Source organism: Mya arenaria, chromosome 10 (genome assembly GCF_026914265.1).
Source record: "Mya arenaria isolate MELC-2E11 chromosome 10, ASM2691426v1".
Classification (NCBI taxonomy): Eukaryota; Metazoa; Mollusca; class Bivalvia; order Myida; family Myidae; genus Mya; species Mya arenaria.
The window spans coordinates 10,679,995-10,705,514 of NC_069131.1; the positions used below are offsets into that span (position 1 = coordinate 10,679,995).

The 25,520-nt window shown below is 35.9% G+C and overlaps 2 protein-coding genes across 2 annotated transcripts; both read left to right on the top strand.

Moving 5' to 3' along the window:
* The first annotated feature begins 977 nt into the window (after positions 1 to 977).
* LOC128204311 (52 kDa repressor of the inhibitor of the protein kinase-like) lies at positions 978 to 2,936 on the top strand. Its single transcript, XM_052905724.1, has 4 exons — positions 978 to 1,074; positions 1,353 to 1,548; positions 1,935 to 2,195; positions 2,508 to 2,936. Exons 2-4 carry the CDS (start codon positions 1,540 to 1,542, stop codon positions 2,934 to 2,936), a joined length of 699 nt encoding a protein of 232 aa, XP_052761684.1. The 5' UTR covers positions 978 to 1,074; positions 1,353 to 1,539.
* A 952-nt stretch (positions 2,937 to 3,888) lies between these two features.
* On the top strand, positions 3,889 to 25,503 carry LOC128206825 (protein unc-45 homolog B-like). The gene is made up of 23 exons (XM_052909505.1): positions 3,889 to 4,107; positions 4,694 to 4,791; positions 5,301 to 5,415; positions 5,951 to 6,126; positions 6,717 to 6,806; positions 7,145 to 7,315; positions 8,484 to 8,691; positions 9,039 to 9,206; positions 9,878 to 10,046; positions 10,706 to 10,775; positions 12,039 to 12,131; positions 13,064 to 13,201; positions 14,421 to 14,515; positions 15,191 to 15,332; positions 16,475 to 16,615; positions 17,040 to 17,155; positions 17,750 to 17,816; positions 18,571 to 18,687; positions 20,867 to 20,982; positions 21,476 to 21,593; positions 21,968 to 22,117; positions 22,647 to 22,781; positions 23,811 to 25,503. Exons 2-23 carry the CDS (start codon positions 4,702 to 4,704, stop codon positions 23,940 to 23,942), a joined length of 2,817 nt encoding a protein of 938 aa, XP_052765465.1. The 5' UTR covers positions 3,889 to 4,107; positions 4,694 to 4,701; the 3' UTR covers positions 23,943 to 25,503.
* The last annotated feature ends 17 nt before the right edge of the window (positions 25,504 to 25,520 follow it).

Here is a 25,520-nt window from a genome sequence, read left to right on the forward strand (position 1 = left end):
TTTATTGACTTCTTTCGGCTCATAATCGGAACTCATCGGCTTGTATTGCTGAGATAAAGCCCCGTGTGGGTCCAATAGGGGCACGACTTTCTAATATGGGTCCCAGGTGGGCCCCCACATCGATAACCAATACAGGGCTTGCCCAGATATAGCCCATATGGGCCCCATTTGTGCTTGTTTGCTGGGATCTAGCCAATCTATCTCGAAGCTTGCCGGAGATGGCCGAGTTGTTACGATTGATATCAATATCAATAGCCATATCTTGATACTACTACTAGCCGAGAAATTCCGATTAGATTGAAAATGTCTCCCTAACGGGGTTTTTCCTTACCGACATACATGTATGTCTCCGTGCCGGATTTTCTCCGTACCGACATATCGTAACCATTCGGAACTCCTCAGTCATTTTATCGAAAACAAATAGCCGAGGAGCTCCGACATTCGGAGCTCCTCGGCCATTTTTATCGAAAACAACCTCGGATGTATTTGGACGGTTTATATACTCAAAAAGAGGTACGTTTAAGTCCGCTGCAAGTAGATCGCGTAGTAATTTTATAAGCAGTTAAACTTTATGACTTTACTCTTGGAAATCTTAATTATGTTTGCAATAATATACTTCACTGAAAATCAATTTAAACTTAGATCAATAAATACAATTCTAAAACACTTCATTTCATAAATGATATAATCAAAAAAACTACTTCAACTGATGTACCGGCATACATCCGAGGTTGTTTTTGATAAAAATGGCCGAGGAGTTCCGAATGTAGCTCCGAATGCTCCGGGTCTTTAGATACACATCTTCTTAAACAGAATTTACAAAATAGTTTTCCTGTTCGTAACGAAAAATAGATCTACTCGAAAATTAATAGAATTCTGGCAGGGGCGTAGCCAGGCCATAATTCGAGATACTCCCGCCTTTCTAGGGGGTCCGGTTCTAAGGTTCCAAGAAAACCTTGAGAATGACGCTGCTGCACGCGAAGAGATGGACCGGCGCACGAAGCTCCAATCTTTGTGCGAGACCCGCTGGGCCGCAAGGGCAGAGGCGTTGCACACGTTCCTGTGTTCATATAGGTATTTTCATAGTCAAACATTCAATACTTTGCAAAAATAATGAATACTCTGATGAAAAGAACAGTTTTTAACTTATTTCATACTATATTTATAAACATGCATAAAACATTAAATATAATTTGTACTCTACATGATTGTATTAAAAACATAAGAACATTTTAAATTGAGTTTATATTCTCTGATTTTTGCGATTAAAATGCCTGTAAATGCCTGAAATAGTACGTTTCAAAACCACTTTATTAATTCTTTACTTCCATATTAAACTATTCATATTTCAGAGTTGTTGTGGGGTCATTGGACGAGCTAGCGAGCGACTATGGGGACACAAAAGCCGCGGGATATAGCCGCTCAATACAGAACTTTTGAGTTTGTCATAACATTGGTCGCGGTAGAGCATGCGTTGTCGGGTCTTGTTAAGACTGCGACTTGCTTGAGGCAGCCGAGGAAGCACGAGTTGTTATCACCATGCTGGAGGTATTTTCGTTATTTCATTTATATGTAATATGTATATAAATAATATAGTATTAATATTGTATGTATGTATGATCAATTGCCGTTCAAGTTGTCTTGTTCCAGACATATTCGTAATGTCTATAGATATAGTATAATAATTCGACTTACTGGAATTAACAAATAAGTTTTACGCATAGCAACTCTCGAAAAAATAATTATGTACTATATGATTGATGAATTAGCCATTAATATAAGACTTAGTATTATGTATGATTGTGTAATGGCTGGATTAATGCTTATAAACAATATGCGTTTATATGAATATCAAACCACCGCATTTCTGTGTGGTATTAAAACAGTATTCTGGTCATATTTATATTTATACATTTAACCGGAACTCATTACAGAATGAACGAAATGACGATATGCTGTGGGACCACCTATATGACAAAGCCGTTTCTCTAGCAGACGACATCGGCGTGGAGGCCACCGTTCCTCGTTGCCACGGTCGGCAAGCCAACAGACCAAACGCTCCGGCCCAAACCCCTTCGCAATTCTGGAGAGTCAACATGTATCTACCATTCGTAGACCATCTCATTGTGGAGTTGACGAATCGGCTGTTAAATCCACATGGAAGATTCACTGCTCAGTATCTACTGCCAACAAAAGTACAAATTAGTTTGTCTTTAATTTTGTCTTATATTTATATTTTATATGACTAGTGAATTAATACATGTTTCAACAATGATATAGAGGATATTTGTTGACTTGAGTGTATGATCATGTTATCATTCACGGGTGGTCAGAGAAATAATATTTTCACGAGTAGCGAAACATGTTTCTTTATTATTAATAATATATTGGCGTGTAGATATTATATCGTTAAATGTCTTCATCATATTGGTAATGATACAAACTAGTCGCGGTAAAAAACAATTGCAAACTTTATAACCATGATTATTGTTTTATTATAACTATAGGCTGCTGGGCTCACACCTGCTCGGGCTGCAGAGATATACGCAGTGTACCAGCCAGACCAACCAGTGTGCGACCAGGAGACGTTCGTGCGGGAGTGCAACAGATGGACGGCTAAATGGACGACAACATCCCCTGCTCCATATCCATGCCTAGAATCAAGCTTGGGCGTGGCAACTGAGGCGTCCTATCCTAATATCCGGATATGCATGATGATTTTGTTGTGTATGCCTGTATCCACAGCTACGGCAGAGAGGTCGTTTTCAACGATGAAGCGGGTCAAGACCTACATCCGAAATACCATGACCACAGAGAGGTTATCCGGGCTTGGGCTACTGAATATTTACCAGGAGCGAAACATTAACGTTGAGCAAGTGGTGGATGTTTTTGCCCGTCAAAAAGATCGTCGCCTTGCTCTTATTTTCAAAGTTTAACCATACTGTAGACGAAATCTTTGGTTAAGTGGTTGCATAAACACTTAATGAACTAACTGACGCCGCAACGAAAGATGTTTGATATTATATGAATGTTATTTTAACTTTAAAAAAATGTTTAATGAAGTTAGTATTTGTTACGTATCGAATGTTAATATATGTGACTTTGCATTTTCCTTACATATTTCCATTAACCCCCCCCCCCCCCCCCGATATATTGCACGGTATAAGTCTTACAATTTTGATGCCATAATGCCCTCAGATGCCGTCTAAGACGGTCTGTGAATTAAAAAATTTCCGGGGGGGCATGCCCCCGGACCCCCCTAGAAAGGCGGGAGTATCTCGAATTATGGCCTGGCTACGCCCCTGAGACTGGTTTCATGTCTTTAAGTACTGGCTCTATTTTTAAACGACAAGGATAAAACTGTATTGAAAACAAATTGATTTTAAATTAAAAATAGAATGAATAATTTGGGGAAATCATAACCATCTGTGTCGTTTAATAAGTGAAGGGGAGTGACTGAATTACTAACTAACTGCATGACTGGTTGATTGAACGAATGAATCAATCGATCGATCGTTCGACGAATCTACCAATCATTCAATCAATCAAATAAACTTGCAATCCAGAAAATGAAGCAAGCAAGCAATAAAGCGAACATTACATTGAAAGTCAACAGAGGTCAATCTCTGATATCAGACCTGTTCGCAGTACAGTAGTTAAAAATACTTCTTATGATTACACATGATAAGGCAATTTGCATAAAAGACTGATTATCAGCTTAATAAGCACCAGATGTTCACTGATGAAATACTGATAAGCCATCTGGAAGGTTCTGGACCCTTCCGAATGCCGGAAACCTGCTGCGCGCCGGTGCTCCGCGCATATCCATATTCGGAAATACCTGCTGAGAAGAAGCAGTATTTATCTCCCTTGGAAGTGGCTGGCAATGTTTGCAAGAATCGGGTTTTCGTTGAACTCAAATAGATTAAGATCGTCTTGATGAATGAAAGTCCACCTGAAATATCTGTTAGTTTTGGAAAATATGTGAAACTCTTCACAACATAGCATTTTATTCAACTGTTTTGTTTAATTCTTTATAATTGAAGACATATTTTGAGAACTCTTCATCAAGGAGATTTTGTGAGTTCCGGCTGTCAAAACGTGAAAGTAAGTAAAACTTGATTAAATTATATTCCTGCAAGATACAGACGTTAAATAGCATTTAATACGTAATGTGTGAATCATGTTTGTACCATAGCACTTATATTGAATGAAGAAAATTTGAATTACTGTCGAAATGTTGTTTTTGATGAAGTCCTAAATGATGCCGGGTACTAAAGTAAATCTTGGGAGAAAAAGTGCCCGGTGTTGGGCTCGAACCCAAGACTGCCGTTACACTAGCAAGTTGCTCTAACCAACTGAGCTAACTGGGTGTGTTCTAGCCCACATACACTACACTCCTCCCCCAAGTACCCTTTTAGGGCTGGAACACTAGCACTGTGCTCTAACCAATTTGGCTAACCGGGCAGCTGGTTCTAGTCCACACACACTGCAGTACTTAAGCTGTGTAGAGTGTGTGGCTGTGGGTTCGAGCCCCACACCTGGCACACTTTTCCTTCCTGCCAGGATTTCTTTAGTACTACTTTCAAGCCATGTGTGACCTATCTTTAATCAGATGTACACTTTCAAAGTAAGCATAGCAAAAGGGTAAAGGTTATCTCTTTTTCCAAAAAAATCTCCATCTAAACCACAGGACCCTGAATGACCATGAGTGTTACAGAGCTGAAAGAAAAGGGTAATGAGAAGTTCAAAGCCGGAGAATATGAGGAAGCATTGGTATTCTACACACAGGTATGTTCTTACCAAATATTTATTGCAATGGCCTAGCTACTCTAAAATAATGGACATGTTATACGGGATTCTTCCAATCCCTAACAAAAGTTTTTGTGCAGGGGAGGTGTTGAAAAATATTGAAATTATATTGAGAGAAGTACTTTATATTTTTTGACAGTACGAAATGAATATAAACATATCAATATCATAATAATTCATTGGATATTTATTTATTTATTTTTTATTTATTGGCAAAGTAAGGATATAAAGTACAATAAATTCTGAGCATTGATTGCCTACAGATCAATCAATTAACAATAACATAAAGGCGCAAGCTAAACTTGTTTGAAATAGTCTTATAAACAGTCGGATGTCTCCCTATTGTGACATGAAGGAGAAGTCAGTATAAACATATATATTTATAAATAATATAGCTTGCTTGCCAAAATTCTTCCCAAAAATGATTATAATTCTCCCAGTTTAAGGGTTTAGCATGAGCCCTGAACATGTTAAGCTATGTACTTCAGGCACTGGGTCTTGGCGACCTTAAGGATTCTGACAAGGCTGTGATCTACAAGAACCGATCCATGTGTCAACTGAAACTGGACAAGTACGAGAAAGCGGTTGCTGATGCCACAGAATGTATGTCTATTGCTTATTGTATTTATATAAGGGAAAATCCTCTTGACTGTTTGCAGGGTATACTTCTTTCAGAAAATCTTAATGAAATGAAAAGATGTAGAAATAGGATATTACATTCATGGTCATTCCATAGAACTTATTGCCTTATTTCTAGCCCTGATGAGTTTTTATCAATTAAGGAAAGTTAAATTACTCCTGTATAACTATGAAATGAACTAATTAATGTGATATTCTTACCAGTAATACTAATGTGATGATTTACATCTCTTAATGTTGCTTTAAAACTTGCAAATTATCTGCACTTTTCATTTATGATGTCAAGTCAAAAGTTACTACACTAGTTTTATATGAAAAGTATTTGTGATATAAAAATTTGTATTAGAGCTTAATGTGATATTTTCTGTTCTAAATTGCCAAAAAATTTCGCTACACATTTAGAATTGTTTAACATCATGTTCATGAGTAACATAATACATGCAATTACCTATATCTTTTTGATTTTATGTTTTGTGGTGATCCATGCTTAATTTTCCAGCATTAGAGCTTGTTCCCAATGACCCGAAGGCGTTGTACCGACGATGCCTGGCGTACGAGAAGCTAGACAGACTTGAAGAAGCGTATAAGGATGCTGGAATGCTGTTGAAAGTGGAGCCTAAAAATGTGGCTGTTAAACCTGTGCTGGCAAGATTGACTCCTGTTATACGGGAGAGGGTAAGTGAAAAACAAAATAATTATGTTTATTCTTTGAATGATTGAAACGGCAGGATTTATTACAATATTATACGGAGTATAGGACACTAACATAGATAGGATGCAGGCAAAATATCGTTAAATCCTTAATACCATAAATAGGAAGCAGTGAAAAAATGTCAAAATAAGCAGACACCTTTTTTGGTTTTGATGAAACTACTGAATTGTGAAGGTTTTTAAATGGTACAGCACATGTACATAAATAGTAAAATAACAATCCCAATGTTGCTCTCTGTCAACGTAAATAGGAACAGCAACAGCCGCATTTTGTACATAAATGTTATCAACATGTTAACACTGTGAGCTAGTCAGAAGCCAAATACTATAGATAGGAAGCGGGCATTTCCGGGGCAAAAAGTGCTTCTTATACACAGTATAATACGGTATTAGTGCCATGATGTTTGCTTAACTATAGCTAGGCTTTAATAGTGGGGATTTCATCACATAGCAATTTGAAAACTTCACTATGACATCATCATATACCTCACAGAAATGGTAAGAACTCAGAACTTAAGTGTTCTTTATATTTAATTTTTCTTGATTGGTTTCAGGTGAAGATACAGAACAGTACACAAGAAAAAGTTCGGCAGATGTTCAACCTGGCATTTGATGGGGGAAAGGACAAGGAAAAACGCCTGCAGGTAGGGGATGGGAATTGAAGGGGGGGATAGGGGAAGGGCTATGAAGCCTATGATAAGGGTCTTTGCAAATGACAATGATGGTGTTTTTCCCCCAATGTTTTCACATACAGATATGTCTGATATGTATATTCATGAATTTTTAAATCAACAAGCAAGAAAAAACGGAAATGAAAATGTAAAATGCTCACATTTCAAAATAGAAAGACCTGACTGTCCGGCCATTTTGAAATATAATACATATATTCCTATATAATTACAGAAGGACAGAATGGAAGGTAGAGAACTGTGGTGGCTTCAGAGATACACATGCTAATACACTTTAAACACATTTCTTCCAGGCGTGCAACAATCTGATTGTTCTGGCACGAGAGGATGGCGGCCCTAGTGTGATCATGGAACATGGCGGGATGGGAAAACTGAAGGAGTTTATGCTGTCAGAGAAAGATCCAGACCTTTTGCAAGCTGGGACCAGAGTACTGTCATGTCTTACACAGACCTCCAAGGACAGGGTATGTACAATCTAACGCTGGTCTGTCTTTTAAAAGCTCTTGACTTGTATTTTCAGTTAAAATTTTGTTTCTTTTATATACGAGTGATGTTCTGATGATGGATTATAATCGGAAATTGATTGAGTAGGCCTGAAATCAGCCATAATTAATCTTGATTTAACGTTCTTTTTTCTTCTCGTTGTTTGCATTCAGTCAATGTCTGCCAATTTTCTCCACTGAGTTCATTTATACATTTGGTGTTCAATTGTTATTGTTAACAACATGTCCGAAATCAACAAAAACACTAAATAACTTCAAACACACGCACACCATCAGTTAAGGCTTACGAGTTATTGCACAAGAATAAAAATACAATTGAGGTATTGTCAAAAAACAATTGTACTACTGATAAAAGGTTTCTTGAGTTTCTGTTGAACTTCATTATCACTAGTTAAACTGGAACAGATTCCCAACACTATTTAATATAAATTTAGCACTCTTATTGTTTTGTTTCTGGTTTTTACACAACATAAATAGAAAAGTATGTGAATATCTAGTAGTGGTGGATAGTATTGGCAAAAACTAGTTGCTATGATAAAGAAAGATATTTATCCTGAAATTAGGATTGTAAGCATTAACTACAGACTACTGGTAGTGTACATTTGTAAAGATTTTTTTTGCTCAGGGCTATTCCAGTAAAACATTTAACCCCCGGGGGGAAGGCAATTATTTTAATTGTATATGGGTGGGTTTCTTTTTTGGCTAATTTAGACCCCAAAAGGGTGAATTTGCTTCTGTAGGCGGATGGCATAATTTAAAAGTGCCTTCCCCCTGGGGGTTATATATCAAAATGGAATAGCCCTCAGAAGAAATTGTAGGAAGTACCTTGAAATAAATTTAAAACACTTAAGAAACTATTTCAATAGAGATCTTCACTAAAACACCTGCAAAAATAAATATGTGAGAACCTTGGGTGGGTGGTGGTGTTTCTATTGTCAGACCTCATTCACTAAAGCACCAATAACGGTTATTTTCCTGAATTTGTCCCACCCATCAGTGGCTGTGGGTAAACAAGAACCAAGGTGTTATTCAGACGTTTTTTTTCTGATGGTGTTGTGTTCCTATTTTTTGACCAATGTATTTAATTCTGAAGCAAAATCTCATTCAGCCAGTTTGTTCCAACTTTCAGAGTCAGTGGGTGTATGAAAACCTCGGGGTTGTACGACTTGGGCAGTTGATGGCAATGCCGATCGAGGGTCTTTCTACATCGGTAGCCCATCTCATACACAATATGCTACACAGCATCACAGACTGGGCTGACTACCAGGTCAAGGTGGAGGAGTTTCAGGAGAAGAAGAGGAACCGTGACCCTGCTATCCATCCAAAATTTAAACTGGGTAAGACTTAATAACACATATCTGGTCTATTTGATAATTTATTTATTTTAGAAAGCACTGTGTAGATTTAAAATGCATGACATGATTATTTGTATCATTAAATTTTGATGAAATTTCAACTATTGGAAATAGCGAAAATGAATTATAGCAATTTTGCCAAAGAACTGCAATTTCCAATTGTTAAATTACATAATAGCTTTCTTTTACTCATGTTTATTGGTACAATGAATATTGTACTCCTGACTTTGTTTTCAAATATGCCATTTTTAATAAGTATACACTTAATTAAGACATCAACAAGTCTGCTCTGAAGTTCACCCTTATCTAACTCATCTTTCCGATTACAGAGGAGTACCAGCATAAGTTTATAGACGAGGTTTTCCATGGTCTGATCAAGATGTTACAGCATCACAAGGTGTCAGCATGTGGGCGAGACGCAGCCATGGAGCTCATGATTAAAACTGTTCCACGTAAAACTGGGCTGCAGTGGACGAAGAAGTTTTTGGAATCTGACGGTAGGGAGATGGGAATATTGATGTGGTAAAGGGGAATCTGTGTATCTGTATAAGCAAGCATAGAAGTTATTATTATGAGATACTTGTTGAAAATGTATGTTTTGGAAGTCTCAAAGATGTAGAGGATAATTGTTTGTTTCAGTGTAAGATCATAAAATATTTCACGTAATGAGCACCAAAGTTATATGCCACGAGTGAAATATTTACTTTTGGTGTTCATGAGGTGAAATATATTGCCATCTTACACCAAAACAAAACACTTTTTTTATGAAAGGTGGTTGAATTACACTTTTTTTTAAATTGCGCCAATTTGAATACACATATAAAGTTATTTCAGAAACAACGTTGTTGTAATTGAGTCCTAGCCCTGAGCCCGCTGACATATGGTTTGGACTAAGAGCAGGCTAAAATATTGAGACAGTGAAAAATATCAATTTGATATTTCCACTGTTTAAAACAGTGTGATATCATATATTTTTTTCACTGATAAATCTATAAACCACCGGAAATCATATAATAAATCATCAGTGGTAGTTGAAATGATGTTACTAAATATCAAGATGATCAAAATGAGCAGCTTGACACAGATCCAGTAAGTCTATAACAAACTGGTTCCTCGCTTGATAGCATCGAAAGTGACATATCTATAACCATTTTCTATCCAACTACAGCTATCGAAGGCCTGCTGGTCATTGCGGGAACTGTGATCCAGCACCAGAGCATACCTGTCACAGAACAGTCACGCATGCACGCATCTCTACTACTGAACACGATCTGGGAAGATTTGGCTGGCGAGAAAGAGGCGGAAAAATTCAAGGGAAAAGTCAGCGAATTCTTCACGTAAGCTTTTATTTCCACATATTGCAAGCCTGTCGACCTCATTTCAACATGTGTCTCGTATTCCCGTTTACATTTCTGTGCTATGAGTGGGCCTATTATATCTCTTGTACCACCCTAGCTAGACAACTAGTTGGTTGAAAAGTGCTCTAAATGATATGAATTTTATATTATAATGAATTACCATCTATAATAAACATCTATTATGTTAAATAATACAATGAAAACTACAAAGACAAGCCCACACATATAATCACCACATACACAAATACAAACTACACAGACAGGCCTTGTGAACCTTAAAACTTCAAAAAGGGAATCATTTGTTACTGACAGCAACTTACTGCATGTCATGACATTGACATCAGTTAATCACTACGCATATGCTTTAATATAATGTATACAAATAGCATTTACATCATCAGATGGTTCAATATCTCAGCAACCCTTGATAGAACGCATGCTCTTGGGTGGGATGTTTGAATCTGTCACATACACCTGAAACTTATTATGTACATGTTGTTTTTACATCTTTGAATGAAAAATGTTAATTGAAAAATTGTTTGCAAATTCAAGTTTACTTTCTGTATTTCAAAATCCCAGTATAAAATTCCAGTATTCTTTGTGTATATCAAAATTCCAGTATACTTTGTGTATTTCAGGGAGATGTTTGCAAATGAGGACCTGGACTCTAAGGTGGAGGCTGTGAGAGCCATCTCCATGTTGCTCCAGGTAATTACATGTACTAGTATTAGGGGATTTTTTCAGTTGAGTGGGAAAGGTGGACATGCCTTTAAAGCTGCACTCTCACAGACTGACTTTTTTTACAACTTTTTTTATTTTTTTGTCTTGGAAAGAGCAAATTTTTGTGTAAATATTTACAAACCAGTGATATAAGACTGCTGACAAAAAATCAGATCGTAGATTTTCATATTTCCGTTCGAAAATTAATGTGTTATGGCTTAAACCGTTACTAACGGTTTAAAAAAAATGCATTAAACATTAATTTTTGAACTTAAATATAAAAATTTGCAATCTGATCTTTTGTCAGCAGTCTTATATCGTGGTTTCCATGGATTTTTGCAAAAATTGGCTCATTCCAAGACAAAAAATAAAAACAACTGTTTTAATTTTTTTTATTTTTTGTCTTGAAATTAGCCAAACTTAGCGAAATGTCTGGAAACCAGTGATACAAGACTGCTGACCAAAGATCAGATGGCAGTTATCATATGTACATTTAAAAATTGCTATCTTATGGCAAAAGTGTTAGTAAAGCTTTAAGAAAAATGAGTTTTTCGGCAGTTTTCCAAACAAATGAGATTTGTTTTATTGTGAGTTATCATATCTGACTGAATTGGAGGCATTGATACCCAAATCCGCCGATTCTGAGACAAAAACTTAAAGAAATGTCCATCTGTGAGAGTGCAGCATTATTAGGTGAAGTTTACGCTTCATTTTATCATTACGATTATTTTAAGTGTACTCAAGAATGCATGTAGCATTAATTTTCTTCATTTCAAACAGACACCAGTAGTTTAACTTTTTTCACAAGTGTAGAATAAACTTAATTGAACCGCAGCTAAAAGAATCACTACATAATATCAAAACATGATGGTGTTCGATCAGATGGCATTTTTGATTTATGTTCACTTATACATTTACTAAAATAGGAATTACTTTAAATGATTATCATTAACTATTGGGGGATAATAAAAAAAAATCTTAAGAGTCATTTAGAAGAATAATCTGCAGACCTAATGACACCCCTGGATCTTATCATTTTGTGCAATATTTATTCATGATTTTGGTATTGATCAACATGTAATGATTTAAAAAAAAAATGGATATATATTGATCATATGATGTGATTTCTGAAATTTGTTTGGTATATAACTATATTGTGAATTTCTATATTGATATGTTTTGATTTCTGGCTTAACTTGTGGTTTATTTAAAGTCTTTCAGAACATTCATTATGTGAAATACTATTTTCAGGGTCCGTTTGAGATTGGAAACATGATTCTCGGGTTTGAAGGCGTCACACAGATCATGTTGGCCCTAGCTCAGAGCGACCGAATCATGCATCAGGTAAATGGCAGAGTCTATTCAGAATTTTAGATTGTTTTTGCTTTTGGAAGAAAAAATGAAAAAATCTTGGACTTGTTGTAATTTTGATATCATTGTTAGTGACAATAAGGTCAGGCCCCACTTTCAACCATGGCCATTGCATGAAAATTATTGGTGTATTGATTTTCATTTTATTAACCAGTATAATTAATATATATCTAATATATACCTGTGAATGATTCATGATTTATTTCAAATCTAATAAGCCATATGGCTCTTGTCAGAGGGCAAAATGTGAGACATTATCTATGATATCTCTTGGTCATAAAATAATACTGACTGTGTATGTAAATGGCCAAAGGTATTATGTTGATTGCCAATAAACTCTGACTGAATGACACATATTCAGATGAAATGAACTTGTTAATGGTAAAACAAAAGTTGTTTAGCAAATGGAGTCATTCTAATCTAAATATTTGGAAAGATGTGTGCGTATACTTGTATAACTGATAAAAAAGAGATTCGGCATTCTATCATCATTGCACACTTGTTATTGAATGATGATCATTAGCAGTGAATCATTAAAAAAAATATGTGAGAAGCCTAATACTATAGATAGGATGCAGGCATTTTTTTCCATTGAATTCCGGGGCATGTGTCCTGTAAACAGTATAATATAGTGTGTATGATCAGCATCAGCAGATTGTATAAAACTGTTTAATTCTTTGGTATGGTTATGGTGAGACAACAAGTTTATTCATTGGTCAAAATTTATCCCATAACTACCGTTGACCAATCAAATGTGCTAACTAGCTAAAAGATAACCTGTGGATAAGTTATCCAGTTTTATATAATTGGCTGCAGATGTTTGACCTTGTAAGAATGATGCAATGAGTTCTTACTATCTTTTATGAAATAAACTGCCAATTAAGAAGACATTCCTCCTATTTCAGCAAATAGCTGTGGAGGCTATCGTTCACTCGGCGTCCAAGAAGGATCGATGTACAGGGTTACTGGCAGAGGCGGTGCCGGTGTTGAAAAAGCTCTACCACGATGGAGGAGATGACAACATCAAAGTCCGAGCTCTTGTGGTATGTATAGTTCTAGACAATTATTATACTAGACAAGCTTAATTAAATGTCACTTGATATAAACACAGGCATCATAAGTTTGCTTAGGTATTTGAGACACAACAGGAGCGGTATTCATAATGTCTTGAGTCCAAGTATGAGGCTCAGACTCTAAAAGCAAGATCTTATTTTTGTTGTAAAAATGTTATTACAGAGCAAAGATGGTAACCATTGTTGTATCTGTCACAAATAAGCTTTCTGCATTCAGGCACACATTTTTTTGTCAAAATTAGCTAACTTATGGATATTTTGCAAAAAATTAAAATTTCTGTTTCTTAGCCTGACTCAAGACATCAGTGAAAATGGAGCCAGGTGTCGACCAGTGCTATACCACTTACTTTATTGTCTATCTCTGAAATCTGCTGATATTGGAATGTCTAGATATATTGTCTACTTTCCATTAAAGTCTGCTGCACTGGTATCTATGCTTAACTGACTAGGGAGCCATTTAATGTCAACTGAATGCTCTGATATTCACTAGCTGATATTCACTAGTAGAAAGTCATATTCACTCAGAATACTTTTCTGCCAGTGAATAGATCAGGTCTTATTCTACAGCTCCCAGGTCAACATCTGTACATCCAAAATATGGCAGGGTTATTTTCATGACCAAATTTATTATGAACACTTAAGCATAAGCATACGTTTTATGATCAAGCTAAAAAGCGTGCCAATGAGAGCCTTTTAAAGTGACATAATTTACTGATTACTGTCATTTAACTTCCATAAACTCATGTAAGCTATAGATAACTCTTATCTTTGTAAACCAAGAGAGACAACTCGTATTTAGTTACATATTTGTATTTTGTTATATTTGATTTGCATTGTAACATGTATTATGGGCTAGAGGCCTTTTATTGAATAAAATTTGGTTCATCGTTCGTTCATCATTTTTGACAAAATACTGGAAATAGTTACAGTACTTCAGAAATGAATTCATTGAATTTATCACTTATGTCTCTCTGTTACTGATGAAAGAGACATGAATTGGGTGTTGCTAATGGACCATGAATATGAGTAGGGAAGGAACCCAAATCATGAACTGCATTACTGATTGTGCTCTGGGCTTATGAGAGTCTATTTATAGGTCATGTAATAAAAAAGATTAAAGGTTCTTAATGGCATTTGCTGTATACCAAACATGTATGTATTTATCAATAACCATATATATTTTTAATAGGGCATGTGCAAGCTAGGGTCGTTTGAGGGATCAGATGCCAGCAATCGACCAATGGCTGATGGCTCCACAGTTACGCTCGCCAAAGCCTGTAAAAAGTAAGGTTCAACATTTTTAGACTGTCAGTGTTTCTGGGAATAAGTCAAAGTATTGTCATAGATTTAGTTGCGTTGGGTTGCACAAACTTTAATATAATCGGCCATAACTCAAAAAGCATTCCAGTGGTTTACATGAAATTTAGTATCCATGTTATCAATGGCCATAAACACATGTGTAGCAAGGCCCATAACTGGGGTTGTGTATTTGTTGCTCTGCCAATCAAATCTATGAATTTATAATCAATGGGCATGGTAGCTGTTTTTAATTTTAAGTATGGTTCCATCAGTAAAACATTTTCTTTCCAATTTGAGGCTTGGTTGATAGCAAGTTTAGGCTTGGTTGATAGCATTTGACTGAATCAGCATTATTCAGGGGCCCTGAATTCAATACCGATGCATGGACACTCTTAAGACCTCTCATAATGGACACTTGTACTGGCATCCTACAAACCATAGATAATGAGCTATAATCTGTGACATTTATCATACATGAGGAAGAATAAAGTGTTAAAGAATGCATTTGTTTATTCTAAGTTTTCTTTTGAAATTTTATTGAATTTTAAACTGAAAGCTTATATAATCATGTAAACGAAGCTACTCAGAACTTTTTTCAAATCCAGCACATCCTGTCAAATTCATCTTGGTTAAGCTAAAATAATATTTTATTGCTTGCAGATTTTTGTCAAACCCCGATGGGAATCTGCAGATGAAGCAGTGGGCTACAGAAGGTCTGGCGTATCTCACCCTGGATGCCGATGTGAAGGAAGAATTAGTCAACGACCCTCAGGCACTGGATGCTGTCATACAGGCCTCTGCCGTAAGTTGTGTTCTTGGCTGAAAAAGGTTCATTTGCCAAGTATGCAAAATATTAAGGTTCATTTGCCAAGTTTGCAAAATATTAAGGTTCATTTGCTAGCTTTGCAAAATATTAAGGTTCATTTGCTAGCTTTGCAAAATATTAAGGTTCATTTGCTAGCTTTGCAAAATATTAAGGTTCATTTGCTAGGTTTGCAAATAAGTCAAGCTTATTTGCCATATTTATCATTATCAAGTTTTTTTGCTAGTTTCCCTAATCAGTAGGGTTATTGGTATTGTTAATACCATAATACGTAAATTACATATATTAAAATAGGTTATTAGTAAGGTTTATTATCTAGTATTGTGAATTAGTAAGGCTTATTTTCCAGTATAGGGAATTAGTTAGGTATATTTGCTTTATAGCTAAAAAGTAAGATTTATTTTCCAGTATTGCATAAAAATTGATTAGTTCATTTTCCTAGTATTGCTATATAGTAAAGCTATTTTGCTATTTTAGCCAATAAGTATGGTTTATTTGCCAGTATTGCAAATATGTAGTGTTTATTTGCAAGTTTTTCTAATAAGTAAGGTTTATTTGGTAGTATAGTTCATAAGGACAAAATGTAAGATTGATCCCACCCAAATGTCCAATTTTGTATTTTTCGTTTGTCTTGTGCAGAATATCCTCATGTAAGTATGTATAAGGTGAATTGTTATTCAAGTTAATGTATATTTAACCTTAAATTTTATTGGTTGATATTTATGCCTTCACCCTCACATACTTATTTTCTCCATCTCTATTGTTTACCAAGTAGTCATGGTCATTTTTGCATGAACCTCCTGGGTAAATAGTATTAAAGAATGCTGTTAAGAGGTTGAATTTGAATTGTTGGTTGCGGTGAAGGGCAGTGCCAATTGTTGGAATTATTTTTATGACCTTGTTTGCATTTAAAACTTATACTAAAATCCTTTTTTTGTCACATTGCGGCATTTCTTGTTATACTTCATGAGGATAAAGATCATGCTTCATTCACTATTCGAGTTACCTCTTTCATTACTTAACTCTGGGTAAGACTGTAAATTCAATGGTTAGAAGTTATAGCCAACATGTTATCTCCTGTTTCAAATCAAGATACTAATCTCTGTGTCTGTATTTTTCAGAACCCAAGCACCAGTCTGATGTACGCAGCAGCCATATTGTTTGTCAACCTGACCAATAGCACGGACAAGCAGGAGGTTGCCCCAGAGATGGTTGAACTTGCCAAGTATGCCAAACAACACATACCTGAGGAACACCCCAAGGTACAATTTGACAACAGTACATTATGTTGCTTTTATGACTTTACGTACCACAACAACTTCAGAAAAACCCTATCCTACTCTTGAACTGCTGCTGGTAATTACCTTGGAGAACTAATACCCAAACTTATAGGTCAATTTGGTATCACTCCAACAAGACTAATGTTGGGGCATTTATCACATTCCTGTGACAGATCTTATTCATGCGTTTTTGCAGTATTTAAGCTTGAGTGTGAACTTGAAATTTACTTGAGGATGCTTCTTGTATCTCAATCTTTTATCAATAGTCAAATATTGTTATATTGTCTTTCCAATTTATTCTTAATTATTTTGTGAAGTAAACGCCAGAAAATACCCAAATTATATTTTAGTGTCACTTAAAACCTTTTAATACTAACCCCCATTACATAAGCATACTTCATTTTAGGACAAACCAGAGTATGTGAAAGAACGTATCAGTCGCCTTATATCGGCTGGAATGCTTAACTGTCTGATGGCTCTCACCAAGACCGAGAGTAAAAACACCCGCGAACAAGTCTCCAGGTATATAACTTTAGCAATATCACATTCTAAGCCAAAATGTTTTGACAGTGTTCTGCTATAAACTTTGCAGTATGTCCCATTAATTTCAAGAATTTGTTAAGAGTTATGCTCTCAAACTTGCAAGATGTGATTAGCAATCTTTTACACTCAGGTTTGTTCATTTCATACAATATCTTGTTTCTATTTGCTATTCTTGCTGGGACACCCCTCGTACATCTAACAGGTGTTGTAAGAACAGGGTTAATCCTGAAACCAGCATTGAGGGCTTATAACTTCAGACTATTGTACAGTTGTCAAGATTTCGTTTTGTTGACATGTACCTTGAAATGAATAAAAATGACTTTGGAAATAATTTCAAAAGGAGTCTTTGCCCCTCACCCTGCTTTGGGCATAAATCCCCAACACTCAAACAGACATTTGTCTTTTTTTATAAGATTGACAATTTTCAGCTATTAGAATGGTTCAACCCCAGATATAAGTAAAATGTACAAGTTATATGTATGAGGGCGTGAAAGAAAACGATAGGTACACGCATATTCACATTGATTGATTCCTGATTGAACACTGGTACATGTGTCCCTATATCGGTTGCAGGGTTTACCTGACAGTTGCCACAGATGAAAGCTACAGAGGTCAGATTGTCCAGACAGGAGGGGTCAAGGTATGATTACCAGCACATCATTCTAAATGATGTATATATAATTGTATACTGTGTTAACTTTTTCGTCAAGACTTCTGGTTTCATTTCGTTTTTTGAAAAATAAATCAAGGTAATTTTGATAGCCTTGGCATTGTATGTCCTCGGCATGCTCTAAATTTAACCTTGGTCATATTTTAAAAGTTGTTCATGATATTCAAATGGAAATTGTAAAAAGTACACTTGTTGCTAGGATAATACGCACATGTATAGTAAGGCTCGAAACACAGACAGATGACGTGCTGCATATAATTCATGCACTATTGTTATGTCTTATGCTTGTCTTTGTGACTAACATTGCATTGTAGGCTATAATATAAATACAAGTAAATGTTACTCTCATATTTAAAGGATATGATCATATATAGGTGTTTATATTTGAATCCACAGATATACAGCAGTTATGCTGTATATTCATTTAGTTGATGCTTGATGGTGATGACAGCTTCATTGATAAGCTGAAACGAATCAGTCGGTTTCCTTTGGTAAAAATAGTACCAGTGTCCATTTTGGTTAGAGTAAAAAGACAAGACAATACATTTTTAGGCTCACATTATATTTCAACAAAATTATACAAATAATTGTAGTCTAAAATTTTGAAGAATTTAATTATTTGTTATTAGACAAATCTCACACTTACCCATCAGAAAGCTTTAAAAACACACACACACTCTTCTCTTGTATAACAACTGACTTTTGTTTGCTACTTTTCTTTCAGCTACTGTTGGCGCTGTGTCAGGACAACAACACAGACCTTGGGAAACAGGTGGCGGCCCAGACCCTCGCCAAGCTGGCCATCACACAGGACCCGCAGATAACATTCGCCGGACAAAAGGTAAAGGAAATTGTGAAAAAAGCTTTGGAAGTGAAAATCGTCAAATATGTTATAAAAAAGACTTGTTTTACTGTTGTTTATACACATGTTGTCGAAATAATCGCTATTAAAGATGTTCAGGAACATTCCAGATTTTACTTTTTATGCCCCCGAAGGTGGGCATATTAAAATCGCACTGTCCTTCCGTCCGTCCGTGTGTCCGGCTCAATAACTCGTGTCCGGGCTGTAACTTTCCCTTGTATGGACAGATTTTAAAATAACTTGCCACATGTGTTCCACATACCAAGACAACGTGTCCCGTGCAAGACCCGTGTCCCTACCTCAAAGGTCAAGGTCACACTTACTCTTTATACACAATGGAGTGCTGCATATAGGACATAGAGTATAGGTTGTCGTGTCTGGGCTGTAACTTTCCCTTGTGTGGACAGATTTTAAGATAACTTGCCACATGTGTTCCACATACCAAGACGACGTGTCGCGTGCAAGACCCTTGCCCCTTCCTCTAAGGTCAAGGTCAAACTTAGTGTTTATTCACAATGGAGTGCTGCATATAGGACATAGAGTATAGGTTGTCGTGTCCGGGCTGTAACTTTCCCTTGTATGGACAGATTTTAAAACAACTTGCCACATGTGTTCCACATACCAAGACGAACTGTCACGTGCAAGACCCGTGTCCATACCTTAAAGGTCAAGGTCACACTGAGTCTTTATTCACAATGGAGTGCTGCATATAGGACATAGAGTATAGGTTGTCGTGTCCTGGCTGTAACTTTCCCTTGTATGGACAGATTTTAAAATAACTTGCCACATGTGTTCCACATACCAAGACAATGTGTCGCATGCAAGACCCATGCCCCTACCTCTAAGTTCAAGGTCACACTTAGTGTTTATTCATAATGGAGTGCTGTATATAAGGACATAGAGTATAGGTTGTCATGTCTGGGCTGTAACTTTCCCTTGTTTGGACAGATTTTAAAATAACTTGCCAAATGTGTTTGACATACCAAGACAACGTGTCGCGTGCAAGACCCGTGTCCCTATCTCTTAGGTCAAGGTCACACTTAAGTGTTTATTCACAATGGAGTGCTGCATATAAAGATATAGTGTATAGGTTGTCGTGTCTGGGCTGTAACTTTCCCTTGTTTGGACAGATTTCAAAATAACTTGCCACATGTGTTTCACATACCAAGACGACGTGTGGCTTGCAAGACCTGTGTCCCTACCTCTAAGGTCAAGGTCACACTTAGATGTTTATGCACAACGGAGTGCTGCATATAAGGACATAGAGTATAAGTTGTCATGTCTGGGCTGTAACTTTCCCTTGTATGGACAGATTTTAAAATAACTTGCCACATGTGTTCTACATACCAAGACGACGTGTCGCATGACAGACCCGTGTCCCTATCTCTAAGGTCACGGTCACACTTGGGTGTTTATTCACAATGGAGTGCTGCATATAAGGACATATAGTATAGGTTGTCGTGTCCAGGCTGTAACTTTCTCTTGTATGGACAGATTTTAAAATGACTTGCCACATGTGTCCGACATACCAAGACGACATGTCATGTGCAAGACCCATGTCCCTACCTCTAAGTTCAAGGTCACACTTAGTGTTTATTCACAATGGAATGCTGCTTATAAGGACATAATAGTGTCGGTTGTCAAGTATGGGTGGTATTTTTATATGTTTAGAGGCAATTTAAAATAACTTGCCATATGTATTTGACAAGTAAAGGCAAGATCAACTTTTCATGTACTGACTTTGTTCATAGGTCAATGTCACAATCGGGGGCATTCGTCACATACTGTGACAGCTCTTGTTTTGAGTCTGAGTCTAAAACTCATTCTTGAGTGGTTACAGAATACCATGGAACATGATTATGTACAGTCTTAAGTCTGAGTTCAGCCTCAAGTGGCAAAACTGCAAATCTCTGTTCCCTTGTTGTTTATTATTGATAATTTAATTTGATCATTCGTGGCTAATTTAATTTGCTCAATTTTTGTAAATGTAAATTACGTTATGTTTGTACCGGTAAAATGAATTGAAAAACGGATAATTTCTTTTGAAAAATGGATAATTTCTTTTAATGTGATAAAGGTGCCTTTTCTTAGTTGGAGTCTAGACCTAGTAATCATTAACAGTTTAATTAATGAAAGTTATGTTGTTGTTTTATTTCAGATGTACGAGGTTGTTCGTCCTTTGATCACACTGCTGCATGTTGAAAGGACTGGCCTGCAGAACTTTGAGGCATTGCTGGCACTAACTAATCTATCCTCCATCAGTGATTCTGTCCGGTCAGTTTCCTATTATGTCAGTTGCTATGCAGGGATGCCAATTGTCCTCCTTTCAGCTGATTTCCTCTTTTTTGGCCACAAACCTTTGAATTTAAAAGACTTTAATTTGATCTTTACAAAAAATGCGTTTTTTGTATATAGTGTGATGGGGATCTTCTTATTTCGTACTGGTTTTCTCTTTTTTTACAAATTTGTGCTGGCATCCCTGGCTTTGATATTTCTTCTGAATAAAAATGACAGGAAAAAAAACCTTTGTCTTAAATATTGTACCCTAATGATCTCAAAAACCTTGTTGTCACCTTACGATGAATCACCAGCATTTATATGAATTAAATTCTTTATGTTGAATATTTCATTTTTTGTTATTAAAGTATTAAGAAAACGCTTTATAACAAATTTCTTATTTTGTATATCTGTCTACATCACTATCAATATGACAAGATGACTCAAGGTATTGCACACTTGTAACAACTTCTTTCAAATCTCCTTGCAGACAGCGAATCTTGGCCGAGAAAGGGATTCCGTCTATTGAACAGTACATGTATGAAGACCATGAACTAATTCAGAGGGCTGCAATTGAGTGTATGTGCAACATGGTCCAAAATGAAAAGGTATATCCCCATTACTATCAAGATTAGTGCTTGTTTATTTATAATGTCACCCCCAAGATTAAGGGCCAGACCGCTGGAATTATGAGACCTTGCTTGATCAATGTCATTACTTCTGATTTCCTATCCTTGATACCTGTCAGATAAGGCAATTGGTACCCTTTATCTAACTAGCTGGGTCAGCAACTGCCCATATCAGAACAAGCCTGCAGTCCTTGAGCTCTGTAAGCTGATGCCCTTACCACTAGGCCACAGAGGCGGTATACTTGTATGCATGTAGATGTTCTTTCCCTGTTGCTTTATTTTGTGTGTCATAGAATAACATTTACGTGTAGTTCTATAGCTTACTTTTGAAGAAAACCCCACAAATCTTTCAGGTAATTAAGACGTTTGAGGGCGAAAATGATCGTGTGAAGTTCTTCATGCTGATTTGTGGGGACGAAGATGAGAAGATTGTACGAGCTGCGTCCGGGGCTCTGGCCGTACTGACGTCAGAGAGCGATATTGTGTGTAAAAAAATTGTAGAGGTAAGCATAATTTTGTTCAGCTGTGGTGTGATGGGGTGTCTTAGACTGCTTTGGAACTCTACGTTTCTTTTAACTGTAAGTAGTGTTGTTATCAGTTTCTATCTGTCCTAATGCCCATATGAATCAAAGCTATGTACATGTTACACTTGACTAACGATACATGTTTTTTTATGACGTATAATGACGGTTGACAAACAACCACCCTTGAACTTGAATTTCGGATATTCATAAAAACTCTTATTTAAGTCAATTTTTTAATACCTTTTTTTCATAGTCAAATTTTAGGAAAATTGGAAGTGATTTTTAATCATAAAAGTATGTATTTTGATTCAAACCAATGAAAATAAAGTATATCAGATATTTTTAAAATATAATATCATATGATTGGTGCGATACATAATTTAAAAAAATGTCTTGAATTAGAAAATGACTTGAGATGTTTTATGGATACTGGCCCTGCTTTTTTATGAAGCCTTAATTCTTTTGGAAGCCATTTTTCACACAAACCGCCATGTATGTATGTTTCCAGGTAAACAAGTGGGATGAGATTCTACTCGCCCTCCTAGTTAACGAGCTGCCAGACATCCAGCACAGGGGCTGCTATATCGTCAGGAACATGGTGCATGTCAGCAAGGAAATTGCTGAAAAGGTCTTTGCTGGACAGGTTAGTTAAAAATAAAGTTATATATGATATATTTTGTCCTTAAGGTTTGTCTTAATGTCCTTTTAAAAAATGGTAGTGTTTTAGTGTGTAATTTGAGAGTGTTTCATCCTGTTCTTTTTTCATAGCAAATCCCTACCGTAATGGATACCAGCATGTGCACCCTTCTGCCGTCTTAGAACTGGTTGCTTTAGATAATTCAATATTTTCTTTATTTTGTTTAAAAGCTTATTTTATTATTATTATATTTATTACAAATACATACAAACTTAATATATTTAGCAGCTGAAACCTAAAACTACTTCAATGAGACACATTTCTAACATTTGTTTTCAAAATCATGATATTAAGGGTTCTTCACAGCCAGATACAAAATACCCTTTAAATCCCTAGCACCCTGTCCTGTGTCTGCAGCACCCTGCCACTTATAAAACCAAGCAAATACCCTATGTTAAGGATCAAGTCAGCGATCATAATCAATTCTAATGGGGCTGATATAATTCAGTATTACTATTAATATTGAAATAGGGATTGCGAGCTTTCAACTACAGACTTTTGGATGTTTGTTAAATTTGTTTTTGTGCTGGACTTTTGCAATCAAAATTGTAGGAGGTACTTTCAAATGGCTTTTAAAACAATATCAACAGTATGTTTGACCCCTCAACCATGTTCCCTCATTCTCAAACTTACTTCTCGCGATTTTTGCATTTATTGTCCCTTTCAAATTAAATTAATGTTTGTCATGTTTGCAAACATAGGAGATGCTTAGTAAGATAAGATACAATGATAAAACACCCTCTTACACACATATAAGAAGATGTCTTCACTCAGTATATTTAACTCTTCTTGGTGTTTCGACAGTAACTTTACAAATTAATGTTTGTTGCCATCAATACTGATCATGGTGTTTTTCGTGGACATGATTTCTATTGCTTTCAATTGTTTGTACATTATTTAGACATATATACCCCCCTCTGTTTCCCAGCCTACCAGAATCAGTTACTTATAACGGTTGTTTCTCTTACCCCGCAGGTTATGGAGGTGATGATGGCCTTGTCGATACTGACAGAGCCCGCACAGCAGAAGGTCAGAGAGTTGAGTAAGGATGCCTTACATGTTGCTGAGGAACATGGCATCATCAAAAAGAACCCGAACCAATCCTAGAATGGAATTATAAAAAAAGGCTGAAATCCTAAGGCCTTATACAGAAAAGAACTCCATGTTGGCTTTGTGTGTGAAATATCCTTAAGAATCCTTGGAAGGCTTCAAAAACTTTTCACAATTTCACGTAACCCTGGATGGCATTATTCAGATATAGAACCGTGGCAATGTGTTCTGGCAATCCTAGGATGCTATTCAGGTTATAATGCCACTCCTTGAATTGCTTTATTTAGGGGGTAAAAACACTATTGTCGAATGGCATCGATGGATCTTCTAAATGACAAACGTGATGAAATACTTTCAGAAACAGCAGAATAATTCCTCATTCAAACTAATAATGTGGAAAAGAAAGCTAGAAATAGATGTTCAACATTATCTTCAGCTCTATATGTTTCTTTAGGATGTATTTTAAAGACATTGTATATGATTATATTTTTTTTTAAATTGGCCATAGTGAGTGGAATTCAATGCATGATACTAAACATATTTGGTGCCTGTGTTGTTTTCAAAAGCAAGCTACATATCATATGTAATATGAATATTAACTTACTTGAATATGGGGTGCAATTTAAGAAGGTAAGGGAATGGTCAATTGGTCAAGTCAAACATATTGTTAAGATAATCATCTATGAAGAATAGAAGAATACTTATTTTGGACATGATTTAGGAAAGCTGTTGAATGTGGGCCTGGTTTCATAAAAAACTAAGTGGCATTACATATAACTGTAAGCGATAACTTTTCGGCAACCTGATTTGATTGTTATATATATTACTATAGGACTATTGTCTTAGTATTTCATGAAACATGGGCCTGGCACAATATTCACTAAAGTCTGGAGTCTTAGTTTCAGACTCAGAAAACTGAATCTTTAAATGTTAAAAGATATCAAGAGTGTTACTGATTTTGACAAAAAATGTGTACTTGATTAAAGAACAGGGCCGGTATTGATAAAACGTCTTAAGTCATTTCCGAACTTAAATCATTTTCCTCGGTTTAGTATCTCACTTCATCACTTGATATAATAACTTTATACTACATGTATCTAAAATGCTTTATTTTCATTAATTTGTAATAAACACCCTTGTAATTTCAAGGCACTGGTACGTTTCTTCCAATCTGACTACGAAAATCTGAGGAAATTGACTTAAGATAAAAATTGACTTTAGATGTTTTATGAATACCGGTCCTAATCATCTGAACAGACACAGCTATTTTTGCCATCTTTGCTCCTGTCATAGCATTTTTAAAACAAAATTAAAATTTAGCTTTTCTGAATCTGAGTCTATAACTCTGATTTGGGACTTTAATGAATATGTCCCAGATTTCTGTCATTAGTTGACAATGTGATGTTCTACGCATGTTCTTCATGATCAAAGCTCCCTTTTAATGCTTTACATGCACAACCTTATTGTTCATAACTATGCCCTGTGCAATAGATCTGTTTTGTTTATGTTTCATATTTTCCTTGAGTGCAGTGATCAATTTGTATCCATTGTATATATCATCTAATACGTATTTTACATACCATGTTTTGATAATATATTTTGAAATAAAGATATTAAATAAAAAAAAAGTTGTAT

Coding starts and splice junctions, on each gene's coding strand:
- LOC128204311 (XM_052905724.1), top strand. Junction 2,196..2,507: donor AGTATCTACTGCCAACAAAA/GTACAAATTAGT, acceptor TTATAACTATAG/GCTGCTGGGCTCACACCTGC.
- LOC128206825 (XM_052909505.1), top strand. CDS start 4,702: ATGACCATGAGTGTTACAGAGCTGAAAGAAAAGGGTAATGAGAAGTTC. Junction 17,156..17,749: donor ACCCGCGAACAAGTCTCCAG/GTATATAACTTT, acceptor TATCGGTTGCAG/GGTTTACCTGACAGTTGCCA. Junction 21,594..21,967: donor ACATGGTCCAAAATGAAAAG/GTATATCCCCAT, acceptor CAAATCTTTCAG/GTAATTAAGACGTTTGAGGG.